Genomic DNA, 27754 nt, shown 5'->3' with positions numbered 1-27754 from the left:
AAACAAGTTACAAGAAAAGTATAAATAAAACAAAGAGAAAGAAAACAATGGAATAAATGCGAGTAACCGTATATGAACTTCATCCGTTGAACAAGTCTGTGTATTTGAAAAAAATGGCATAGACTGGATATACATATTTGTTAAAAGATCAATGTTTTCTGAAAGCAGATCAGATATGGATGATATACATATATGTTTCTATATCACTATGTTTAAAACTGGTACCTACATACATGTCACGGTATTCGTGAATCCTCCTATGACACTGTGGAGTCTAATTTTTATATTTGCAATATCAATATCATATAATTCGGCTGTACGCTGAAAAGTTCCCAGCTGTTATCCATAGACATTTTCTTTTATAATCTTGTCTGATCCCCTAGGGATGGGGTCACTGCACATGACCTTCAAGTTCGGTTGATTATGAAGCACTTATAGTTCAATAACATTGCACATGAATCCTCATGTTACAAAATGTGTTGCATTGGTCTTGTTATTGCAAGTTATTTCGTGCTTATTATTATTATTATTATTACTATTTGTAGTAGCATACGCATAGGTAGTAGTCGTAGTAGCAGTAATTAGTAATGGTAGTAATATTAGTAGTAGTTTTCGTAGTAGTGACACTAGCCGTTGTAGTAGTAATAATAGTAGTAGTATTAGGAGGAGGAGGACGAGGAGGAGAAGGAAGAAGAGGTGGAGGAGCATAATAACATTGTGCACATTAAGACTGGCTGCTAAATGCACTTACCGTGCAGCCATTGTATGTATTATTTAAATATTTACCAAAGGATTATTTCATTTAGGTCAGCCTATTGTTTTCTGTTGTCTAAATGCTTATAAAAAATTCTGATCACGTTGGACAGTGGATAATATGCTATTTGATTTGGATCAGTTGGTAAATAACCTTTATGAAAGGTTCTTTTGGTATTTTGAAAGCGAAACCAATCTCATTGTTTTAAATTTTCTCGTTTCTTATTGGACAGTATGTGACATTCCAAACAGTGAATCAAACACTATCATTTCGTTTTAGGGGGCGTCATTTTCAATAGCTTTGGGAAAAAGTTGGTTCTGAAATTCAATGTTTTGTGTGTTTGCAATCGTGGAGGTTGATAACTACATTCATTAAAATCAGCTAAAACGGTTACTAAGTCTAAACTAGTTTCAGAAATCGAACGAATGTCCCAAACAAATACTTGTATCTACCCTTGTAATAGGCCAAGTGAGAAGTCTGACCTAAATTAGCTTGCTATTGATAATATATAGCTTGTACTTTGGTTAGACGTCTGGAAAATATTCGTCGAACGGATCTGTGGAACGTGTATGTCAATTATTCTTCCTAATATAGTCGAACTTGTGCTAAATGTACATTTCATTTAGCTGCAGCACACAAACCTTGAGCTTCCATAACCAACAGCATGTAGGACTGTAGTAGCGCGGAAGTCAAATGGCCCTTTTAAGAGGCACCCTCATAGAAAAAACGATACAAATAGATTTTCCAACAATGATAGTGTTTTCATGTTTTGTGGTTGTTTGTATTATTTTTGTCTATGTATATGTTGACAACAACGCAAACTTAAAACCGATTTTCCTTTTCTTTTCTTTGCTTGCATGGGTATAGTAGTGTGTCTATAAACACTTTCTACCCATTTGCGATAGGGTATGTTTGTATGTTTTGGTATGTCAATGAATATCCCTGTCAAAAACTCCATCCCCTTTTGATATATATGCTTGTTCGTTATAGTGGTTTTTGGTACATATTAATAATGTAAACCTATGTAAAATACTATAAGTAGGTTCATTATGGTAATTGCGAAATTTGTTTTATTGTTGTGAATTTTTGGAGTGAATTGTATTTTCTGTGAGACATGATGTTTTCACGTCGTTGCTTCAGGCATATCAATAAACGCGTTCTCCAGTAGTACCAAGTCTTCGGATAACAGAGTGGATAACAGGACACAGCGTCAATAGTGCCATAGATGGAAGTAATGATTACCACACAGGCCCTGAATGCAATCAAAGGGTTAGGTCCCAAGTGTAAGATAATACGATCGCCTGAAGTGGAACCCACAAACAACAATACATCCAACTAGAACAACTACATCCGCCAAACTAAAATTCTGAAGCTGGGTCAGGACTCTAATGCTAACTACAGCACTAAGTCATTAGGGGGACAGGCAATGAGGTGTACATGAGAACGTAACTTAAAAATGCAAAATGACACCAAGAGATAACAGGTGAAATGAAGAAGAGAGAAAACATACACAATAAACACCAAACCGTAGAGGAAAAATCATGGTGAACTATCAGCATAGTGGGAAAAGACAACGGCAACAAAAAGCCTCAACAGAAGCAGCCGATAACGCCAACTCTAAATAAGTATGGGGTAGTGTACCCTAGACACAAGGCTGTCGAATACGGAATGGGAGAATTATTTGGTGATCGAAAAGCAGCATAAAAACACGTGCAAGTATTCCCGCTCGTCATTGCAGCATCCAAGAGAATAAAAGAAAGAAGGACGACTCAGCAAAATAAATTTTCCAACTCGTTCCAGGCATTGTCTTGGGAAATATTCTATTTATCAAGTCTCCTAAGTGACGCTGAGTTTAGATACGCTCATCGAATCACTCAGGAATCCTTCCTGATCTATGCCTGTTTGGCTGCCATCGAATGACCTTGTGAGTATTGACCTAGTCACTCCAAACAGCTCCAAGAGATGCATGTAACACAAATTTATACCTCCCGACCATCTGAAGCTTTTTCGGTTCCTGCATTCTGTAATAAAAATTCAGTCCTTTTAAGGGCTGAAAATAACTGCATAAAACGCCTAAAGGTGTTCACTTTGGCGTGAATCCCCATGTCTATATTAACTTCTTTAACATTCAAATATGGTTCGTTCAATCACAGTTTGAAAAGAGTATTTGAATAATAACTAATTAGGAACATTTAATTTAATGGGTCAGTAAGTCATATTATTGTTTTACTATTATCTCCAAAGACGTATGTACTATGTACACTGAATTTTAAAGTATCAGAGAGTAATAAATTTTAAAACTGGTGATGCTAATTACCATATATGACTTACGCACAATTGGTTGTAGGGTATGGCCCGAAATTATACAATTGGGCAGAATATGAACGTTAGTAGATCTGTAGCATTTCAGATAGAATCAGTTAATATTATGAGCCTCCAACCGAACTCGTGATTATCAGCGCCCAAACATGAAAATGAGGTAGCATGCGTTGAATACATTAAAATATGGAATGGGCTGTTTCCATTCTACAAAATCTTTTTAGTATGTCAGCACACAATGTTGATACCTGAAGTACATGTTTTCATGCAGCAGTGGTATCAGGTCGTCGAGTGGTGGCTCCTGTTGTCCCTTGACGAATATTTAAGAAATATTCTTTGAGTATGTTCTTGAGGCGTAAAAGGCCAACATGTTTTGGCCGTACATAACTTAAATTCTAGACTGATTGATTGATTGATCAGTCGTACCAATTTTCCGGAGGAAAATGATCACGCTGAAACCAAGGCTACCTGACAACTGTTTATTTTATACAGGTGAAGTTTGAGCTATAATCCAAGCAATTCAAGAGATTAAAGCGAGGCAGACCCCGAAAGCAGTTATGACTACATTTCTTTAGTGAGCTGTGAACTCTGGGATTGTGTAGCTCTAACATCAAAGGAAACATGGCTCGTGAAGTCTACTCGATACATGAACCAAAATAAAGAGACTATAAAATGTATTTTGATGCCTCCCATATCAATATCCCAGGAGAAGAAAGGACAGTGAAAGAGCCATCAATTTGCTAAATGAATCTGAAATACATCAATTGGATTAATGAGTCCAGGAGACATTGCCTGAAATAGGCACGAGTAATAGACTACACGAACAATGACTGCATATTATACAATTTACAGACCCAAGTCCATAAAAACATATAGACTTAAACGTTTGCTCAAAAGTCATAAAAAGTAATCAGATATGGTCAAACACTACTTGTCAGCAGCTTTTGTAGGCTCAATCCATATATACAAGTAGCGGGATTTACATTCCATCCCCGTCCCGCCCCATAAACGTAATGCTATAATTGCAACGACAGTCCCAAGGCGCCCATCGGAGAAATGAAAAGCCTCAGTTAGATTTCCAGATTTCTTAAAAGCAGGAAATAATTTCGTTAATATGGTGTATGAAAATATCCTGAGGGTACGTCTCTGATATGGGATAGAGATGAATATATAATCCCTGGATAGGGATATAAACAAAGAAATAAGGAAAAAGGAGCTAAAATAATTACAAACCGTAACAAAGGAATAGGGCCAGAACGAATACAACGAACAACAAGTATTGCTGGCACAAGCAAAACAACTTAAGACGAAATTATTGTAAATTGCATCAAAATTTACCAGTCTAATGTGTCGGGACCAGAAGAGAAAGAGATCGACATGTGGTGAGACAAACTATACTGAGACGCCCTCCCTGCTGCTGTCGTCTTTAAATGAATTTTATAGGATTATTCTGTCAAAAGATTCTATCTAGTCCGACTCGATATCTTGTTCTAGGATCACATAAATTTACAGTAACAAATCCATACGGTGTAGATTGAGCTCTTCCAAAGAAATTCTTGAATTTATTTATATCCATGTCGCCGCTACACCAAGTCTCATGAATATTTCTTAGTGTATGAGTATCCACAGCGTTGAAAATCGCCAGCATGTTGCAATTATCTCTAATCACCTTTGGAATTTGAGTATATCTCTGAGTCACATAAACAACATCGGTGTTTTTATGTCGTCCACGAGAGAATATTCTAGCAGGATTAGTTTGTTTATCCAGCATAACGTCATCGTAAACGACAAGATTATTTATCGAACCGTCAAGAACATCTATTGGCTGTGCTTCTTCTACATCAGTGATAAAATCAATTATATTCTCGCCGCTATTCAACAACGCTGCGTTTTCATTAAATTCCTTAAGTACCTGATAGCATCGTTGATCATCTACGGATGGTGCAACCAAATATAATTTGGCCCATTTCAACCATCTCATGATCAGATTCAACAATAGCTGCGTTTTCCCTGACCCTGATGGTCCTATTATAATCATTCTAATCGAATTAGGTGACGCGGCATGATGTTTCACGGGTGTAGATTTTTTTGTAGCTGAAAAATCAATTACATTCATGATATAATTATATTATGGATTTATATTGTGTGCGATGTAGAACACGAACTCCAACCGTGGGTGTAGTTGCCGTCGTCACAAAGAATAATAGATCGGCCGTTACCGGTAAATGTGAAATATGTAACACAAATAAATTTAGATTCGTCTCATCTGGTGAAAGACCGATCAAAATGAAATTAATTAAAAAAAAAGAAGAAGAATCGGGGGTGACATTGCATCAGGATTATCATCGTTACCCGGATTTTTCTGGTCCAAATATCCAGGAGAAAAACATTTACCCGAATATAATTACTGCGGACCGGGAACACGACTCGATATCAGATTGAATGATCAAGATCAACCTAATCCCGGCGAGGATCCTGTAAATGCGATTGATCAGGCATGTTATATTCATCATCTCGCATATCGAAGTAAGGATCTACAACAACGGCATCTAGCTGATGTAAATTTAATTCATGCGATAGATTCAATAAAAGATAAAATCTCAAAGAAAGATTGGCTAGCTGGGCGATAAAAGCTGCTATGAAAAGTAAATTAGTTTTTGGTGCTGGTTAGTATTATATGGAAGAAATTTATTATTCTCCTGTTGGATTTTGGCGAGGTAAATCAGCAATTAAGAAACTAGCGAAGGCTGCAAAAGTAAAACCGTCAGTAGCTGCTGCGTGGTTATCTAAACAAGCTATATGGCAAATATATCTACCGCCGCCTAAACGAATCGAATACGCTCACTTTGATGTTAGTATTCCAAATGAGGTTCATCAGGCCGATATAATGTTTCTGCCGCACGATACTGTTAACGATAAAACATACAAGTACGTATTAACCGTTGTGGATATCGCTAGCAGATACAAAGAAGCTGAACCATTAGCAACGAAAACAGCGACTGAGGTAGCTAGCGCATTCGAAAAAATATATCAGCGAGGTCCATTAACGTGGCCGAGATTGCTTCAGGTTGATCCCGGACGAGAATTTCTTGGCGCGGTTACTCAATTAATGAACAAGAAAAATGTAGCGATACTACGAGGAAAAGTAAATATCCACAACGATCAGGCTATTGCTGAACGATTCAACAAAACACTAGCTGAAAAATTATTTGGATATCAATACGCGAGAGAATTCATTCAGGATAAACGATCTAGCGACTGGGTCATTAGGCTACCGAGCGTTATCTCAGCGATACATAACGAAATAACAAGAACGATAAAGATGAAACCAGCAGCAGCTATACAAAAACATTTTATACCAATCATCAGGAAAGATTTTTCAATTCGACCGGTATTAGGTGATGTTTTAGTCAGGTATTTATATAAACACGGCAAGGCTGAGGGTGGCAGAAAAAGAGCAACCGATCCTACTTGGAGTGTAACAACACACAAAATAGCGTCTGTGACGAGATCATCAGGTAGACTAGCAATCTACAAACTTGACGTTTTCGCCCCTCAGCGAGGCTTCACACGAGAAGAATTACTTGTAGTTCCTGATGATACCCAATTACCACCTCAGTCACTCAAATAATCCACGCCGCGTCTATTACATTCTAAACAAGCTAGAGTGACATTTTTTCTGTTATATCCTAAATTGTTGTTTATCCTATCCACGGTAAATTGTCTTGAATCATTTCTTTGATACGTCCAGGTCATAATACAATTACAACCGGAACAATGATTATTTTGTTTTTCTTTCAACGATAGAATGAATTTCATATCCAGATCGAATTCATGATTATTTTTCTTATCAGTTTGTTTATAACCGAATAATTTTTTTAAATCACGTACTCGCTCGTTTCGTCATTAATAACAGATCCATCTAAGACTATTCTACCCAGCTGAGATATTTTTCTCACTCTAGATACTGCTAAATACACCAGATTGGACCATCCAATGTTATCATCTACGATCCAAACGCGAGTATCAGTTATAGTTAATCCCTGTGAAGAATGTATCGTCATAGCATATCCCAGATTCCACGGCGATTTTTCTACATTTATCATATCATTGACAAAATTAATATCAACAGCGACGATATCATTCAACACAAGATTTTTTTTACTTTGTCCTGGTATATCAACATCAATATCGCTATCAGGTGCGAGGAGGATTATTTGAGTAGATTCTCAGACAAATTATCTATTAGACAAATGGATATTATATAATGACCGATATATTCGTGGAGCATCCAATCATTAATAACTACGAAGCATCTGCTGATGGTACAGTTAGAAACGCCAGAACGAAAAATGAGGTTGGTAATATTACTAATGCTGGATATCTCCGTTTTACCGCTGGTGGCGAGAAAATAAATTATCTTAACCATCGATTTGTATTTGAGTGTTTTCATGAACCAATCAAAAACGATATGGTGGTTGATCATATTGATGGAAATAAATTGAATAACTCTGTAAACAATCTTCAGGCTATTACTCAGAGGGAAAATAGCCTAAAGGGAGATACTGGACGTGGAAAAAAGATTCCAAAGGCAGTAAAATCAATAAATACGGAGACAAACGAAGAAGCATATTTTCAATCGATGTATTCGGCTGCGAAATATTTTGGCATTCATCATAATGCAGTACGGCTCGTTGCAGAGGGAATACAAAAATCAACCTTCTCATACAAAATTAGCGTGTGGCTTAAATTTAGTTACTTTCCGCTTATATTAGATAAATAATGTATTTACAAATATAAATCAAGAAAATATTAATGAGATAATAAAATCGATTGACGCGTTAAAAATAATAAAAATACAATTATCAGACGACTTGGATTCTGATAGAATCATAGCTGATTTTGATACAATATTACAAAACAAACACGAGGGCAGATATACATTATCGTCCGAATATAGACTCACAAAAAAAAACACAATCTGCGATGTACAAATCGCTCATCAACATTGATGGGGCTAATTTAGCAGATTTTGCTCCATTTGCACGTGTTGTTGAAAGGATTCGATCATCGCTATCTGATGAATACGAATAAATAAAAATGATAGATACACGCGCGAGACAATTGCGAAAGTTAATAGATAGTGAAAATCAATAAATATTTTCTTTGGAATATTTTATTTTCTGTATATATTTTTTCTGTTATTTTTTAGTGAATTTTCTGTTATTTTCAATGAAATTTGACTGTTTTGGGTGAAAAATAGACCATTTTGGGTGTTTTTTGACTGTTTTGATCGTTTTCCCTCATCAGTTTGGTTGGGTAAGATGCCCGATTCTCTAAATGGTTTCAATTAGAGATGATTCAAGAGTCAATAAAATCCATTAATTTTCGATTATTTTGTTAGTTTTTTGTTTGTTTTTTGAGTTAATTCTACTTGTTTTTTGTTGATTTTGGTCGATTTTGGTCGATTTTGATGATTCTTATATTTCTTCTAATTGAAACCATTTAGAGAATCGACTGGGTTGGGTAACTCATCCAGGGTAAAATAATAAAAAAACCGACCAAAATAATCAAAAAAACGACCAAAACAGTAAAATTTCACTGAAAAAAATAAAAATCTATAGATGAAAATAAAAATCTGCAGATGAAAAATATTTTTTATTTTTTATGATTTTATTAATAAATTTATGCTCAGTGTTTCTCCTCGTGTATCCAATAAATGACCAGATTGATCAGTCAGAGAGAAATTTACGTGCTGTAATAATCTATTATGGCATCTAAGATAAACAGGATTGATCGGCTCTTGTACCAGCAAGAATCCAGGTGGATCTTTAGGTGAAAATGAATATAAAACGAATCCTTGTTTCGCCTGATCAGACACATGTGCATCAGCGATGTAACTATTCTCGACGATATCACAATTAAGATTAACCGCGATGGTTGTGGTTATATTAACTATCTCCGGTGAGAGATGCCTGCCAGTGCCATCCTCGGCATTGTCGCACTTACGAATGGATGGTGGTGGTAGCTTTTTTCTCCATGCGGCGTGTAATTTTATGAATAATCCATTCGTGAAGCTGGTAAACGATCTTTCTAATCTATCTGCGTTATAATCAGGAAATTTATAATCTGATAGTGTTTCATCAGTTAGCCCGTACGCGGCTAAAAATTTTTGTTTATTATCTACACGAGAATTTTTTACTGCCGAAATTAAATTTTTATTAACATTTCTTATAGTATTTATAAGTATTTTTACAAGTTCCACTCGTGCAATAATATTTTTATATGAATCAGGTACATCAGAAATATACTCCTGAAAACTATTTTTTATATTCTGAATTTCTTCATCATATCTTTGTTCGTATTGATTGAATATGTTAATAATATCGTTAAATTCAAAATTTTTGCCATGAGCAATCCACATCATATCATCCTTTTTTTCTGATGATAAATTCATTAATTGTGTTCCAGGAGAGCTGCAAAGGACGTGCAGATGGCATATCATAATATGCATTGAGAAGATTTTTTGGGTTAAAATCAAAATCTCTCTTAGGTTCTGGTGGTATCGGTGGTTGTGGTGGTTTAATTTCCGGCCAACCTAATACGGTTCTTATTGAGCTAGCGTAGATATCTACCTGATAATCAGAGCCGATTTCAATGATTGATTTTGATGCTGGTTCATGTACGGTTATTTTTATTCCAGGATCGGTTCTTGTTATATTCTTTATTCTGTGTATGAGCTCATCATTAATCTGATCGATCTGATAACTACCCGCCGGCAATCCAACCACGATCCAATCAGGAGTGCCATCATCTTTGTTTTCATAAGCGAAAACGAAGGAATTGTTTGAATATAATCCACCGAATGATTTCGATCTGATATTTGGCCAGCTATAATAAACACGTAACTGAGATAATGCTATCTCGTCGATGGAAATTGGAGTAGGAAAAACGATGCTAAATTCGAGTTTAGTTGAACTAGCCGATATCATCGTTGTTCTTGTCACCGTTGTGCTCGTCGCGATCTGCTGCAACAACTCCGTCATTATTTATATTAATATCTTTAATCGTCTGATTGTAAATCTTAGATATCAGCGCGAATTCTACGTTGGAAATAGCGCCATCGTTAAGACTCTTCGACAATAATAAAGATAATTTAGAATACGCCGCTGTTGCTGTGTTTAGTTTGTCTTTGTACGAGATTAACTTCATGTTGGTACATGAAGATATTTTTTTGTTATAATACCGAATACACCAGCAAGCGCGGTTGTTGTTGAAACAATTATCGTGATGACAAACGGCGCTGTTATAGTTAACGCAGACAGGATTATTCCAGTGCCGGTTATTACCGCGGAGACAGAATAAACAGCAACATCAATAATGACTAATCTGCGCTGATATTTCTTTAATTTTACCTGATAGACGTCGATGATACTCTTCAGCGACATCTGCCATGCACGAGCTTGATTGTATCTATATTCCATATATCTATCATCAAAAACTAAATGAAGAAGGAATCTCAGCGAGAAATTCTATAAACCACCATATGGACATCTCTGGTGGCATTGGTTTATTAACATCGGCGAATTCGAATTTAATTACCTCTTCGATATTTTTATCCAATAAAATATTTAACGTACCGAGGAATCTATCTGAGTGATGTCGCCATTTGTATTTTTCACAGGTGTTTCTAAATCTATCCGAGGAAAAATGATTTATTCTGTACGCGCCAGTGACAGGTGCTGTGTATTTGATTGTATTTAATGTGTTTGTCCATTTTAATCCTCCTGATGCAATGATTGGAGTTAGATTGATGAATGAATTCTTCATTGCTGGTGGAATCTTGTTAAAATCAATTTTACCATCAACGGATGTATTAATCACAGCGAGTTTTTCATTTATTTTATCAATATCATCTACGTTGGCCATAAAAAGAACTCGATCGACAATATACTCGATATCTCCACGATTTCTCTCAGCGGCACTGGTATTTTTTCTTGTATCTTCTTTGACGGCCTTAAAATCGACAACGTGAGTGTTGTATTCGTCTCGTTTGATTATATCACCTATCTTCACGTTGCTGGTCTTTATTTTTCCATAATCATCCTAAAAAATAGCAACCTCACCAGAATCAGCCTCCGCCAGTGATAGAATATTGTTAACGTCGTCCTTTGTTGCGTATTTCGATAAATCTCCTGCATCAAATTTTTCTCGCTCTAATATCTTTCTTATTGTTCTCGTTAGCAGAGATCTACCGTAGATGTCAACCATTATATTATTGTCGTTGATTTAATTTGTTTGATGTATATTCATGAACAGCCTTATGATACGGTTTTTTCGATCTAGATATCGCCGATAGAATATTTATTGCTTCATCGCCGCATATCGGAGGATCATCTAGTTTTTGTATTGGTAGCGTAGAATATCACGTTGGAACATCTTTTAGCTGATTCACATATTTCAAGAATTCCACAGGCGGGGCTAATCCGTATGAGTCAGCGTAAATAGCCTCACGCGGATTAATAGCGTACGCTACCCAATGAGTACCTGGTCCGGCGTTGTTATCGAGATTTATGATTCCCGTCTCATGTTTATTCGGACGGGGTGGTAATTGATCTCGCATGAACACACCTCTGAAAAATTGTATTTTTTGGTTTTTTTTGCAGCATTAATTAGATCATAATTCGACATCGGTGTTATCTTCTCCACGCCGCGGGGGTTCCTGGTAGAATTGGTCCCCTTCCGTAATACCATGGAGGGGTCCCCGGTAATCTGGGTCCACGTCTTTTTTTTTCTCTGCATCTTCCACCGGTGACTTTTTTCGCCACCCATTTAACCCCCTCCCCAGCGGCGGCTTTAGCTGCACCTAATCCAATAGCCCTTGCTATAGCTGGAGCAGCAGCAGCGATTAATCCTGGTATTGCGGCTAGCAGCGGGAAAAATCCACCCACTTTGATCATATCCTTTAACGCAGCCGGAGATAATGTGACCTGCGTTCCGGTATTGGATAATTTGGCTTTATTGAAATGTTTTTGTTGTGTTTTTGTCAAGGATAGTTTATTTGGACCACCAAGAATCTGATCGTGTTTTAACGTCAATTTAGTCCCACATTCTCTCGCTAACTCTGATTGTAGTTTCTTTATCTGACTCTGAGTCAGAGTCACACTAATGTGATCATAAGGCATTTATAAATCTAGATTGAATCTAAATAATATTTTTTCCACAGGAGCATCGATGATTCTCATTATGCCCTTGATGCCCTCAAGAATCATTGTTCTATCGCTGAGTATGACAGCGACGGCTCTGTATTGAGTAACATCATTGGGAGCAGCTAGACTGAATGGACCGACTCTGGCCTTGAAATGAATATCAACGACAGATTGTTTTATCAAATCCATGTGTTCCAGTGAAAAATAATATATCGGATAGAATTCTCTGAAATCTAACTGAGATATTTGTAATCCAGTATCAATATTTTGATCTCGGCCCATGTAACTCCAGAGGCGATGATAACCACGTGCCACTAATCCTTCTCCGTAATTTAGCTGAATCTCTTCAATTGGCTCTTGATGTCCATTTACCCTCAGTGATACATCGCTGGTATTGAAATGATCAAAGATCATATGAGTTCGTTCTTGATTACCTACTCGATCAGCTCGTTGAAGAGCAATAAAGATATGTCTTGGTGCACATACACCTTGCTGAGAAGCTATGTGCCAGGTAAAATTGCCTCTGATGTTATTCTGAATACTATCTGTGTACGTCGACAGCCACGACATGACAAATTTACCACCTTGATTCATAAACGACAATAAATTTCTTTCTTCTTCTATCGATGGAGTAATCGAAGGCATCCACAGTGTTAGTTTTTCTAATACAACCTTACCGGGGTCACCCGCTCCTCTCCAGATAGCATCGTTACTATTGCCTTTTCGATAAAAAACAACCCCGTGTTTAGCTCCGAATATAACCTTTCTAAAATCTCTACAAAAACCAAATATATGGGACAGCGGGATAGCACATGAAAATTTTTTTATTATCACCCTTCAACATAGCTATACGAGCGGCAAATCCAAGATTATAATTTGGATTGGAATCATAAACAACCGGAAAAGCAGCGTTTGGTTTATCTATCGTTACTCCGGCTACCGCCTCAGCAGCAGAACCAGCGGTCAATTGCACAAGTCTAAATGGATTAGGATTAGCAGCATCTGAATTATCTTTGGTGAACATCATGCTAGGACCAGCCGATCTGGTGAAATCATCTGAGTATCTCGCTAAGCCTATGATCGTGGTCGCTACATCGACGTTGTCGTTAATTGATTCGATCTCTCTACCATCGATCATGTACGCGGCGCTCTTGAACAGCGCCATAATACCGTTGTTGACTAATCCAACTTTGATAGCGTAATTAGTATCATCGTTTTTCACAATCCTACCAACAACCTCAATGAATGCCTCACACGGGAGAAAATATCTTGTTGTATCTTGTACTTGTATTTCTATTCTACTAGGGCTATTTGGTGTTATCGCATCATACGAGTAATATTGATAATCTCGCAATGAGTCGTCTCTCTCTATTGGTTCATCTAATTTAAATGCTTCATTAGATGCGCGCGAGAACATGCTTTTATAAAATATCCTTATCGTCTAAAACGAAGACGTCCTCCAAATACACTTGTACTAAATTGTTGTGGTTGTTGTATTTGTTCTAACGCTTGTTGTGGTTGTTCTAACACCAACGATGCTAGTTTTTCATTGACCGCATCGTTTATAATCTTGCTGACGTCGCCGGGCATCTCAGCCGTGATGGGTAATCTATCTTTTGGTTTCGGTTTTCCCCTTACCAATCGTAATATTCTATCTTTAATGGCGTCATATGCCCTGCTGGTAGAATCACCAACGGTACCTATGACTTTGTCGCGAACAACACCTATTGCTTTCGACGATAATTGCTTGGCTAGCGCACCGAACTTAGGAGCTATTCGAGTGAAAAATTTAATTATTGAATCACCTATCCCCGATCCGTACTTGAGTTTGTACACAGGTAACCTCGAATTCATGATACGAGCCTGTGTCGCTCTCTGGTGGCTTTTATGAACGATCATCTTTATTTATAATCTGATTATTCAATCACTGCGATAATCATCTACGAGTTCATCAACGAGATCGCGATAGATAGATACATCGATAACTTTTCCCTGAAATAACCTTCGACAAATATCCGCCACCTCGTTTATTATTTCGCGTGAATTATTTCCAGCTCGTTTTCTGCCAACAAGAACCTCCAGCCGAGATACATCATTAATGACGCTATCGGGACAGATGGTATATCCTTTACCTGTCTTCGGAGTACCAAAAAGCGATCCTAGCCATCCGGTTTTGTTTTCTTCTTTTTCTTTTTTCTCAATATTTGTTTTCATGATGTAGATTTCCTCTCTAAAATTTTCGTATCCTTCATCCTAGAGATTAACATTTTCTCCCTTGCTGCCAAAATATAACAGAGAAATCCAATCATCAAAAGATAGTTGCATGTCGCGATGTCTGGTTTTCAAATAGTTAGTCTTGTTTTCGTATCCATGTATAATAACCCTATACAACTCATTTTCATCTTCTCTGATATCACCTAAGACATTAGTAAGAAAAAACTCCGAGGCATTCATACCGCTCGTCTTTGATTCATCCGCTGGGATATCTAATTCTTCCTCCGTTGGACGCAATTTTTCTTCTTCCACCTCACGAACAAATTCCTTGTAATCCTGATCATCCAGATTACGTTTCTTTTCACCATAAAAAGCAAAATATAACGCTGGAGTCCATTCGGATTCTCTCACTCGATTAACATAATCTGATAACAAATATTTATCCCTGTATTCATAATCATGTGCAGCGACCTCAGTGATTCTTTTGCTACTCGTGAAAAGTTTACTGATGGCATCGGGTTTAAACATCCATGTTGATTGTTTTATAATCGGAGTCTTTAATCTTTCGTAAAAATTTAAATAATCCTGATCGTTAGGGTTGATCGCCAATCTTTTAGAAGCAAAATACACCATCGGAATCCATTCCTCCGTTGGAATTTCTGCTCTGGCATGTTCCTTTTTCAGGTATTTACTTTTATCAGGATCGTTGATCACACTGATTATTTTTTTCTCATCCTTGAGTTCCAGGAGGATTTTTTTCTTGAATACGGTATGCGGCATGAATTCTTTTTCTGCAGGTGGAAGCGGTTGTACAGGTAGAGGTTGTTCCACAGGTCGTTTGGGTTGTCTAGGTTGTTTTCCTAGACCTTTTGTTGCATCGAGATACATATTATACCCGGGATCCTTACCGCTGACTCGATCTACGTTATAACGAAAGTAATAAATCCACCTGTACCATGTATCTGTACCGGTGACATCATCAACATACTCAGGCTTCAGCATATTTCTTCTTCGAATAAATGAAGCGAAAGCGAAGTTAGCGAGAGTATTAATATCAGCTATCGCTTTTATTCTTGCTACGTTATCGTCAGTGAATTTATCAGTGGCACGAATCTTAGTTGTAGTTTGTTTCTCAATTCTTTTCAACAAAGGTATAATTCCCTCCTTTGCTGCTTCTTTCGCTGCCTCAGGGTCTTTTATATCACCTATGAACGCCTTTTCGGTTGCTTTGGTTACTGGTTTAAACAATTCTTGTGTTGTCTCGGCAAATCCTTCTTTCATTCTTTTAATCGCTTGTATTTTCTTTTTTACTTCTTTTTGCACAGATAGATATTCTTCTATTGCCTTTAATCGCTCTCTTGCTAATTTCGCGCTAAATGATTCTCCAACATCCATATTATTTTATTTTAATTTGTATCTTGAAATTAAAAATTAAAATATAATTGATACAATATTTTACTTTATTTTGACAGAATAATCTTCTAAAATTTATTTAAATACAACAGCAGCAGGGAGGGCGGCTCAGTATAGTTTGTCGACGAGAATAACCAAAAAAACAAAAAAATCATTGAACGTAATTAATACGCAGCTAGATCTTCGAACAAAGGTTGTTTATTTGATTGAGGATGAATAACGACGTAACTATCACAGGAAGCATCTATTCGATAAATAAAATATTTCTGCGGGTGATATTTCCCTGGTGATGTTTTTGGGCCGTCGTTTTGTCAAGGCCTGTTCGACCTCCCTGCTGCTTCAGGCCATAATGTGGCACTGTTTGGTGAAACAAGAACACTACCTAAGCTGACCCGTACATAGCCAGAGTTATAAGGCGGTCCTAAGTTAAGATCATCATGGCCCCACTGCATACTGCGGTACCTGATTAACAAAACTCCTTGAAATCTAAAAATAGGCATAAACACCATGCGCACCCTACTTCCAACTAAATAAAATTAAACAATATACCGTGTTGATTATCCCTGACTATCGGGCCCTGGTCAACGATTTGTTACATTATAAACAAATACATTAAAACCTGTTTGTGTCAAAATTATACAATATATGTTCTTCTTGAAAAGAACAAGGTATACAATAACTTTCCATAACATGCACATTTTCAGAGGTTTTCATACATATTAATCATATATCATAAAAGGAGGAAGAGAAGAAAAAAAAAAACGTTTGGAAATTGATGAAGTCAATCCTGACCTCGGTGAGTCCTCCAGAGACGGCAATGAACATTCTTGCATATTTTCCTCTTTTGCCTCTTCCAGACATAGTCAATTGAGAAATAAGCTGAGTACACATTAAAGTGTCTAATAGATGACCTATAAGAATAGCTTAATTCGTGTTCGATTTGAAGTAGCTGCACCAATGAACCTTATAAAATAATATAATAGATGGAGAAAGCACAGCAGATTAAGGCCAAATTGAAGGAGGAGAAAATATAATGACAGATAGAAGTTGGCTTTCCTTAATAAATTTATTTTATGTAAATCTGTATTTTTATGTGACTTTGGCCAAAATCAATTATTATTTATCTGAACAACATAATACATAGGTAAAATTTTATCTATGATTGTACATTACATATTCAGATCAGTTTTATTGGTTAACATGTTTACTGAGTTTGAGTTAATGACACACTCTTGATTCTGACCTTCAAAACCTGTACTATTTAATTGCCATTAACTTGGCAGAGTAGTTTCAGAAAATATAAATTCCAAACTAGGTCAAGAAGATGGGTATACAATATTTTTTACCTAAGGATTTTTCCTTCCTTCCTTAATATCTTAAGCAGAATCAGTGTTATTGTTTGGTTCAGTTTTAGTTTGGGTGGATTTATTTACTCAAATTATTGTTCACTTGAAAATACAAAGTGCTCCATAACATTGGTTAATAAAAACATTAATTCAGAATTAAAGTGAATTCAGAGCATGACATTTAGGATTATATTATTTTCATACATCAAAACATTGATATAAGGCATGAAACAATTATAATAGTTCATATTTTTTATATAAACTTTGGTATTTTTTGGAATGTTACTTTTAGTGACATAACTATTGCTCAAAATATTCAATTTTAAAATAAATTATTCACTTTGTTCTTTTGCATTCTTCTTTTGAACCATTTTTTTTGACCTCTTAAGAAGTCTTAAAAATAATGGATAAAGCAAACTTACCAGGAGGCTTCATTGTCAGCACAGAAATGTTGTATGATATTGAAGAAACCAAGAACTGTTGGTACCTTTTTCGTTCGTGTCGTGTGTTTTTTGCTAAATTTCTCAAGACCAAGCCAATACATTATGGATTCATCGATAATATCCTTTTAATCTTTTCTTGTTTTCTAAGACTTTCCTATATACATGATTTGATACTGACTACGATAAATTTTGAATGTATCGTACTCATCAGCAAATTCTGACATTTTACATGATATAAGATTGTTTTCATTTTTAACATACAGAGGTTTATCAGTTATTGCTGCAGTTTGTACCATGTTATTACCTTGACTTGTGCAGTTCATTTCCGGGCATGGCAAAGTCTCCACGCTGTCTCCCTGGCAATCATTTTTTGGTTTTGTGTAAACATCATTAGTACAGTTTCGCACGCGAATACGGATGATATTACTGCATGGTTCATTGCATTTGGTCCAATCTGACCATACATTCCATACGCCTGTAAAGCACAAAGTGTGAGGGCTATACTTAATCATGCATGGCTTATCTTTCGTTCATGACCGGATATTGTCGTTAAATATTGTACCTGAATCTAGATAATGCATATTTGTATGCCACATCGTATCGTAACATCTGTAATGAATGGCGAACACCCATGTTCTGCAGAAAGACGGTAATACAGCGATTATATTTTTCATCACAACATTGTAGAGTGCACTTGTCATTTACGTAAAACAAATCACTGCAAAGCATCACAAAAATGTCTTTTTGATTTTTATTATTTTATTTTGTTTTATTCTGTGTGCGGTTCAAATGCAGATAAGTGGAATTAATAAGTTGTAACACAGAGAGTACTTAATAATAAACTTTAAATCATAGCTGTATATATTGCATAAATACTGCTGTTTCAACAAAGATTCGAAAAAAGAAGTGACCATTCGATGAATCTAAATGTATGATGTTTATTTTGTCTTATTTCTTTTGGCAAGATTTAAACATTATATACATTGTTTCCATCTACATAAAAATCCAGAAGCAAACCATATTTACAAATAGCATTACTACACAGGATATACACTGTTAGCCTAGACTATGATGTATGTTTAAGTAATTATGCCCGCTCAATTCTTCCCTCTCTAAATTTGATTTGACATGGAAGTGAGCAATTAGTAAAAACATATATGAAAACATATTGAGAAACACAATTTGCATGTTCTGTTGCAGTGAATCGTAGGATAATTATATTTTAAACAGTTCGTAGGAAAATACAAAACCAAACAGGTTACAAGATATTAATAAATACAACAAAGAGAAAGAAAACAATGGAACAAATGTGAACATACTTATATGAACTTAATCCGTTGTGCAGGTCATTGTGTGTTTGAAAAACATGGCATAGACTAGATATACATATGTGCCAAAAAGATGAAGGATTTTTGAAAACATATGAGATATCAATGATATACATATATGCTTCTATATCACAATTTTTAAACTGGTACCAAAATACATGTCAGAGCATTTGTGAATCCTATTACGATATGTTAGAGTCCCATTGTTATTCAAATTGCAATATAAATATCATTCAATTTAGTTGTACACTTAATGTACCCAGCTGTACATACACATGTTCTTTTATAACATTGTTTGATCCGCTAGGGATGTGGTTACTGCACATGACCTTCATGTTCGATTGATCCCAAAGTCCTTATAGTTAAATGACATTGCACAGGAAACCTCTTGTCACAAAAAGTGACGCATTTTGAAGCTGGTCTTGTGTCAGATCTTTTTCAAGTTTATTTGTGCTGTTTGTATTATTATTATTATTAATTATTATTATTATTATTATTATTATTATTATTATTATTATTATTATTATTATTATTATTATATGTAGCAGCGGCATAAGTGGTAGTAATAGTGTTAATTAGTAATCAGAAGTAATATTAGTAGTAGTTTTAGTAGTAGTGACACTAGTCGTTGTAGTAGCATTAATAGTATTAGTAGTAGTGTTAGTGGTAGTAGTATTAGTAGAAGGAGGAGGAAGAGGAGGTGGAGGAGCATAATAACATTGTTCATATCAAGACTGGCTGCTAAATGCAATCCATGTTTATAAGCAGTAACCGTACAGCCCTTGTATTTATCATTAAATATTTACTAACGGATTATTTCATTCAGGTCAGCCTATTGGTTTCTTTTGTCTAAATGCATATAACCAATTCTGATCACCTTACACAGTGTGTAATCAGGTTTTTTTTGGAGCAGTTGGTAAATAAATTTATCATAGGTGAGTTTGGTATTGTAAAAGTGAAATCAATCACACAGCTTTAAATTTCCTTGTTTATTTTTGGGGCAGTATATGATATTCTAAAAAAAACAATGAATCAAAGAAAATCATTTTGTTTTAGGGAGTCAGTTGAGTGTGCTAATGTGTAAACTATTTCCAACTATGTTAAAACGTTCCATGAGACTGTCGGGATTCTCTCCGGCGAAAACATGAATGAGTCATTTTCTTTTGTAATAGCTAGGTTCAGAAATTCAGTGTTTTGTGTGTTTGAGGTCGTGGAAGGTGACAACCGCATTGATTCAAAAGCAGCTATAAAGGTCGTACTAAGTCTAAACTTGTTTTAGATGTCGAACGAATGTTTCAAACAAACATTTGTAACTACCATTGTACAATGCCAAGAGAGAAGCCAGATCTAAATGAGCATGCTATAGATAATCCATACCAGGTACTTTAGTCAGACGTCTGGAAAGTATTCGTCGAACGGGTTTGTGAAAGGTGTATGTCAATTATTCTTCCAAATATCGTCGCACGTGTGCTAGACGTATGTTTAAATTAGATGCACCGAAAAAAGTTTGAGCTTCCGTAACCGGCCGCATCTATTATTGTAGTAGCGCGGAAGCCAAATGGCCCTTTTAAGAGCCACCCACATAGAAAAGAACGATACAAATAATTTTTCCAACAATGATTTTGTTTCACATTTCGTGTTTGTATGTATTTATTTGTCTATGTCTATGTTGACAACAATTAAAACTTACAACCGATTAACCTTTTCTTTTGTTTGCATATATGGGAATAGTAGTGTGTCTATAAACACGTTCCACCCTTGTGCGATAGGATATGTTTGTACGTTTTGTTATGTAGTACTTAAAACCAATTTAAATTTTCTTTTCTTCTCATGTATGGGTATTGTAATGTGTCTATAAATACTTTCTACAATTGTGCGATAGGGTATGTTTGTACGTTTTCGCATGTCTGTTGACTCTCTAACAAAAACACTTTTCTCTTTTAAAATATATGCTTGTTCGTTGTAGTGGTATTTGGTATAAATTAATACTGTAAACCTACGTAAACATTAGGAAAGTAGGTTCATTAAGTTTTAATTTGTTTTGTCGTTGTGAATATTTGGTGTGAATTGCATTTTCTGTGAGAGATGGTTTGTTTTCTACATCCTTAGTTCAATAATATCAATAGACGCGTTCCCTAGTCGTGCCAAGTCTTCGTGGATATCAAGACAGAGCATCAAATAGTATCAAAGATGGAAATGACAATTATCACACAGGCCCTGAATGCAATTAAAGGCACAGAACGCATACCGTAAGATACCATGAGCGCCTGAAGTGGAACCCCCAAACAACTATACCCCCACCACGAGGAAGAACAACTCCATCCCCAGACTAAAATTCGGAAGCTTGAACAGGTGTCCAGTGCCATTTACAGCATTGAGAGTGAATCAAATTCATAAGGGGAACAGGCAAGCGGGTGTAGATGAGAGGCGAACTTAAAAATGAAAAATGAGACAAAGGAAGAAACCAGGAAGACAGAAGCAGACAGAAAACAAACACAATGAACGAAAACTGTAGCAACATCACAACCGTGGAGGAAAAATCAAAGCAAACTATCAGCATAGCGGGAAAGGACAGCGGCGACAAAAAAGCCTCAACAGAAGTAGCTGACAATTCTAAATAAGTAGTGATAGCATACCTTAGAGATGGCGCTTTTCGAATACGCAATGGGAGACTTAATTGATCATCGAAAAGCAGCCCAGCAACACATGCAAGTATTCCTGATGGTCATTACAGCACCCAAGAGAATAAGAAATGAGGAACGATTCAACAAAATAACAATTTCCAACTTTCACAGGCAGCCGTGAACACAGGGACTTAGGGATAATATTACTAATATTTAGTCTCCTTAGTGACGATAAATTTAAATAAGCTCATCGAATCACTTAGGAATCTATCTTGATCCATCCCTATTTGGCTGGCACCGAATGACCTTGCGACTACTGACCTGGTCACTCCAAACAGCTCTAAAAAAAGGATGTAATACAAGTTTATTCGTCCCGACCATGTTTAGCTTTTCCTGTTTCTGCCTTCTGTCGTAACACTTTAGTCCTTTTAAAGGCTGAAAACAATCGCATACAATTCCTTAAGGTTTTCACTTTGGCTTGAATCCCCAAGTCTATAGTAACTGCTTTAACATTCAAATATGGTGAGTTCGATAACAGTTTGAAAATAATACCTATTAAGAAAATTCAATGTAATTGGTCACTAAGGCCTGTTATTGTTTTACTGTTATTTCCAAACACGTATGTACTATGTAAATGTTAAAGTAACAGAGAGTGAGCAAATTAAAAACTGATCAGAGTGATCCTAATTATAATATATGACTTTCACACAATTGGTTGTAGGGTATAGCCCGAAATTATACAACTGAGCAGAATGTGAACGTTAGTAGATCTGTAGAATTTCAGATAAAACCAGTTGATGATGGGAGCCTCCATTTTAATTTTCCTTTTCCAGACATGCAAACTAAGTACCATGCGGTGGATAAATTAAACTATTGAATGGGCTGTTTCCATTCTACAAAATCTAGTTAGTATGCCATGCACACACTGTTAATAACGGGTACATGTTTACGAGCACAGGGTATGAGTTCGTCAAGTGGTGGCTCCTGTTGTCCACTTGACGAATATTTAAGAAACATTCTTTGAGTATGCTCATGAGGCGTAAAAAGCCAAAATATTTTGTCCGTACATAACTTGAATGCTTGCTTGATTGATTAATCGGTCGTACCTATTTTCCGGAGCTATAATCCAAACAATTCAAGGGACTAAAAGTAGACAAACCTCGAAAGCAGTTACAACTAGTCTTCTTTACTGAGCTGTGAATTCTGGGATTGGTTGGCTCTAAACTCAGAGAAAATATGAATCGTGAATATCTAATTGACACATTAACCAAAATAAACGGACTGTACAGGTTTTTGTGGTGCCCTCGCAAATCAATATCCTTGGAGGAGAAAGGGCAGTGAAAAAAGCCACCAATTAGCTGAATGAATCTGAAATACATCAATTGGATTATCGAGTCTAGAAGTCATTGCCTGAGTAATGGACAACAAGAAAAATGGCTGAATATCATACAATTTACAGACGCAAGTCCATAAAAACATTATCGACTCAAACGTTTGCTCAAAAATCATAAACATCATCAAAGATGGTCAAACACTCCTTGTCAGCAGCTTTGGTAGGCTCATTCCAGATATAAAAGAAATGGGAATTACCTTCCTTCCCTTTCCCGCCCCATAAGCGTTAAGCCATAATTGAAACGACTGTCCCAAATATTTCCACAGAAAGAAAACATTGAAAACCACCCATTGAGGCATTAAAAGTCTCATCTAGATATCCTAATTTCTTGAAGCAGAAAATAATTGCATCAATATGGTGTATGTAAATATCCTGGGGTACATCACTTATATCGGAAAGAGAGGATATATAATCCTCCTCTGATAGGGACACAAACACAGAAAGAAGGATAAAGGCACTCAAATAATAATAAACAGTAACAAAGGAAATGGTCCCAGAACTAATAAAGCAAAAACAAAAACATTATTGCCATCAGCAAAACAACTGAAAAAGAACTTAATGCAAATTGCATCAGCATTGGCCAATCGAATCTGTCGGGACCAGGAGAATAAGGGATCGACATGAGGTGATGGAGGGATTGATTAATTGTGCCATTAGGGGCGACAACTCCAAGGAGCCCAATACACACCATCAGGGGCAGGATAAAGTGCACTACACAATCATATAAGGACATTTAAGGAAAAGCCTGAAAAAAATAACTTTAAAGTAGCTAATTAAATAAAACATACTATCCAAGCAATGGCAAAACATTAATTTTCATCACAATATCCCCAACAAATGAATATGTAACTGTAAATTTATTTTCACTTTACCGCCATCTCTAACGAATCACAGTTAGCATGATAGCACTCTAGCAAAGCATACATGTACTTTCAACCTACTACAAGAATACGAGTCAAATAAATTTTAAAGATAAAGCAAAAGAAACCTCCCCCGAAACATTAACTCTCCTTACATATCGTTCCTTTTGATGGCGAAATACGGTGAGAATCCAAGGAATATCACACACACTTAGTTTGACACTCAAAGCAAACTATAAAATATAAGGTAGTCCTAAACACAGATTATAAGGCCAAGCCGCATAATGTGACAATGTTTGGTAAAACAAAACCACTACCTAAGCTGACCCGTATGTAACCAAAGTTATAAGGCGGTCATAAGTTAAGATCATCATAGCCCCACTGCATACTGCGGTACCTGATTACTAAAACTCCCCGAAATCTAAAAATAGGCATAGGCGCCACACGCAACCTACTTCCGAAATAAATATGATTCGACAATATACAGTGTTTATTAGTCAAGACTACCTGGTCCCGCTCAATGGATTTGTTACATTATGAACAAATACATGAAAACGTGTTTGTGTCAAAATTATGCAATACATATTCTTCTTGAAAAGAATAAGGTCTAGAAGAACTTTCTATAACAGGCACAATTACAGAGTTTTTCAAAACTGTTAATCATATGTTAGAAAAGGAGTAAGACAAGAATATTACTTTTGAAAAATAAGAAAGTCAATCCAGGACCTCAAAGAGTCCTCCAGAGACGGCATGGAGCATTTCTGCATATTTTCCTCTTTTGACTCTTCCAGACATGGTCAGTTGAGAAATAGGATGAGTACAGTGTAGAATGGATGATCTATAAGAATAGCCTAATTAATGTTCGATGGGACGTAGCTGTAGCAAAGAACCTTATAAAATGAATAGTATATGTGGAGAGTACAGAAGCTTAAGGCCAAATTGAAGGAGGAGAGAATATGAGGACAGTTAGAATTCAGCTTTCCTTAATGAATATATTTTATGTATATCTGTAATGTTTAGGTGACCTTGTCCAAAATCAAGTTATGTTTATTCCTGATCAGCGAAATTTATCTGTAAACAACATAATACATAGCTAAAACAAATTCTATGATTGTGCAATAAATATTCAGATAATTTTTAATGGTTAATATATTTACTTGAATTTGAGTTAATGATTTTGCCTTGATTCTGACTTAAAAAGATGTAGTATTGAATTGTCATTATGTTGGCAGAGTATTTTCAGAAAATAGTAATTGCGAACTAAGTCAAGTAAAGGGGTATAAAATCTTCTTTGCCTAAGAATACTTCATTCCTTCCTTAATATCTGAAGCAGAATCAGTGCTATTGTTGGGTACAGTTTTTAATTAGGGTGGATTTATTTATTTAAATTATTGTTCACTTGATAATACAAAGTGCTCCATAATATTAAAATTGATAACTTCAATAATTCGTAACTATAATGAGTTCGGAGCATAACATTTCGGGTTAGATTATTGTGATACATCAAAACATTGATATAAGGCATGAAACAATTATAATAGTTCATATTTTCCTAGACGAGAATAACTTCAAAACATTCATCATAGCCATTGCATAGATGTTTTCATTACAAGAGGCAATGCAACAATATATCTTATGCGTATATTAAATATATGTAAAGGCAGTGTCTAATAAAAATTATTGCCCTTGCCGGTTGTTTTAATCTCTCTTCTTTCAATTCTTAAAGTAACATGTTCCGATATTCTTGTTACATTTCATGATATGTGCATAAACATCACATTAATTATATTTCACGTACTGGTCAGTGATAATTACAGGTATTGGATAATTCATATTATTGCCCTTAATAAAATTGATATTGAATAATAATATACGATATATAGATACAAATAAATAATATAATACAAAAATACAATGATCCACTCACAACTAATATTAATTATGTCAGATGATATAATACATACAAAAAGTATAGTGTTGTAAATTTGTCTCTCACTAATTAATAACATCCCCATTATCGTAAGTAGCAATGGACCAGAATCTAAAGTATCTTTGATCATTGGATTCAGGTCAAATCATTACTTGTCAGAAAGAATGATTATTTTGGATTTTTTTTGAGTACATATCACACACCACAAGGTATTCTTCCTACACACCTGGACGACAAGAAGATATTAATGCCTCATTTTTGGTACACAATATGGTTTCAAGTCTAGGTCCAATGCAGTCGGTCGCAGGTGTCGGTGGAATGTTTGGATGATAATGATAACACTCTCTTATCCTTTCTTGTTCTCCTGCGCAATTGCAACTAGTCCATTCCGTCCAGAGACTCCAATCCCCTGTCAGCGATTTATATAAAGTAATCCATTAGTATACGTATGCATCACATGCTCTTGATTCTATCAATCGAAACGAGGAAACGAATGATAACATCATCTCCTATTTGTCACATGGCGACTATCAATTCACAATCTGATCTCACGATGTGTCCATTAAAAGATTTTTTCATAATTTACGATCCCCCTAAGTTACACCACCGTAAGGAAGACATTCCACACCTTTAATCCATGTACCAATTACATACCATTCTGATTTTGAATGACCAATTTTCGGGAAGCAGATCCGCTTGTTCTTGTCTTGCACACCGTTATCATTATATCCATATATATATATATATATATATATATATATATATATATATATATATATATATATATATATATATATATATATATATATATATATATATATATATATATATATATATATATATATGTATATATATAAATTAGTTAACGTAACAGAAGCTCATAAAAATAACCATTCTTACGAGCGCTTTCACTTCATCTTTATGCATGCTCTTCAGGTGAATACAACATGTCGTTACAATATTTGTGTAAATGAACACTTTGACGTCACTGATTAATTACGTTATTGTTTATATATATATATATATATATATATATATATATATATATATATATATATATATATATATATATATATATATATATTTATATATAATCAGACTCTCATACACACATATAATTGTCGGTGTCTGTCAACCCTGTCTCCTAGCATGAGTCTCCTACACCTTTTAGATAATCCTAGATCATCTCTTTACTTTCATTCATTTTCGTTTGAAGTGAGACATATCTGCCACTTGTAAGACCTCAAGACTATTAGCACATTATGGCTTTATTGATATGACAACATTAAACCAATTCTATAATATACGTTTATTTATATTGGTTTTCAATTCCTTGGCTCTGCACAGAAATTTGTCAACCACGTCTACATCATCTTTGTCATGTGTTTATTTTGAAGATATATTACAACGAAGAATAGATGATTGATAAAGCATGAATGTCTATTACAATTGGAAGGTGGCTGCAGTTGTAATGTGTTGTGCCGTTTTAAGTGCATATTTAAGGACCTCACTGTTCTGTAGTACATCATTATTCTGTCGAGCTGGACAATTTGTATGTAGAATATATATATATATATATATATATATATATATATATATATATATATATATATATATATATATATATATATATATATATATATATATATCATCTATAAGTGGTTGACGATTGGCTCTACATTTCCTTGTAACTGAGTCTGTGTAAATGAATTTTGTGGATATCATCTGCAAAGTGTGCAACAAGTCAGTGTAGGACCAAAACCGTGATTGAAATTTAGGAAAGGTAAATTCGCAGTTATGTATAGACTTTGGAGGCAGATAATACAGTACATTCAAATTTAATATGATAAATAAATAAGGCCACCAATACCAGCGGCTTTAGCATCGGTGAACGATTATCTCGCTGATATTTCATGCGAAC

At 35.4% G+C, this 27754-nt stretch overlaps 1 protein-coding gene across 1 annotated transcript in view; it reads right to left on the bottom strand.

The window, feature by feature from the left end:
* LOC149793058 (SCO-spondin-like) overlaps window positions 1–27754 on the bottom strand; it is a 147127-nt gene that overhangs the window by 11944 nt on the left and 107429 nt on the right. Inside the window, exons 17-18 of the mRNA XM_089968943.1 lie at window positions 26060–26242; window positions 18003–18173 (exon numbers count right to left, since the gene is read on the bottom strand). Coding sequence (XP_089825069.1) covers window positions 18003–18173; window positions 26060–26242 — 354 coding nt within the window. The remainder of the gene's footprint in view (window positions 1–18002; window positions 18174–26059; window positions 26243–27754) is intronic.

Source organism: Sinohyriopsis cumingii, chromosome 8, assembly GCF_028554795.1.
Source record: "Sinohyriopsis cumingii isolate HCF-2022 chromosome 8, ASM2855479v2, whole genome shotgun sequence".
NCBI lineage: Eukaryota > Metazoa > Mollusca > Bivalvia > Unionida > Unionidae > Sinohyriopsis > Sinohyriopsis cumingii.
The sequence above is the reverse complement of the archived record's forward strand: the minus strand, read 5'-3'. Positions and strand labels throughout refer to the sequence as shown.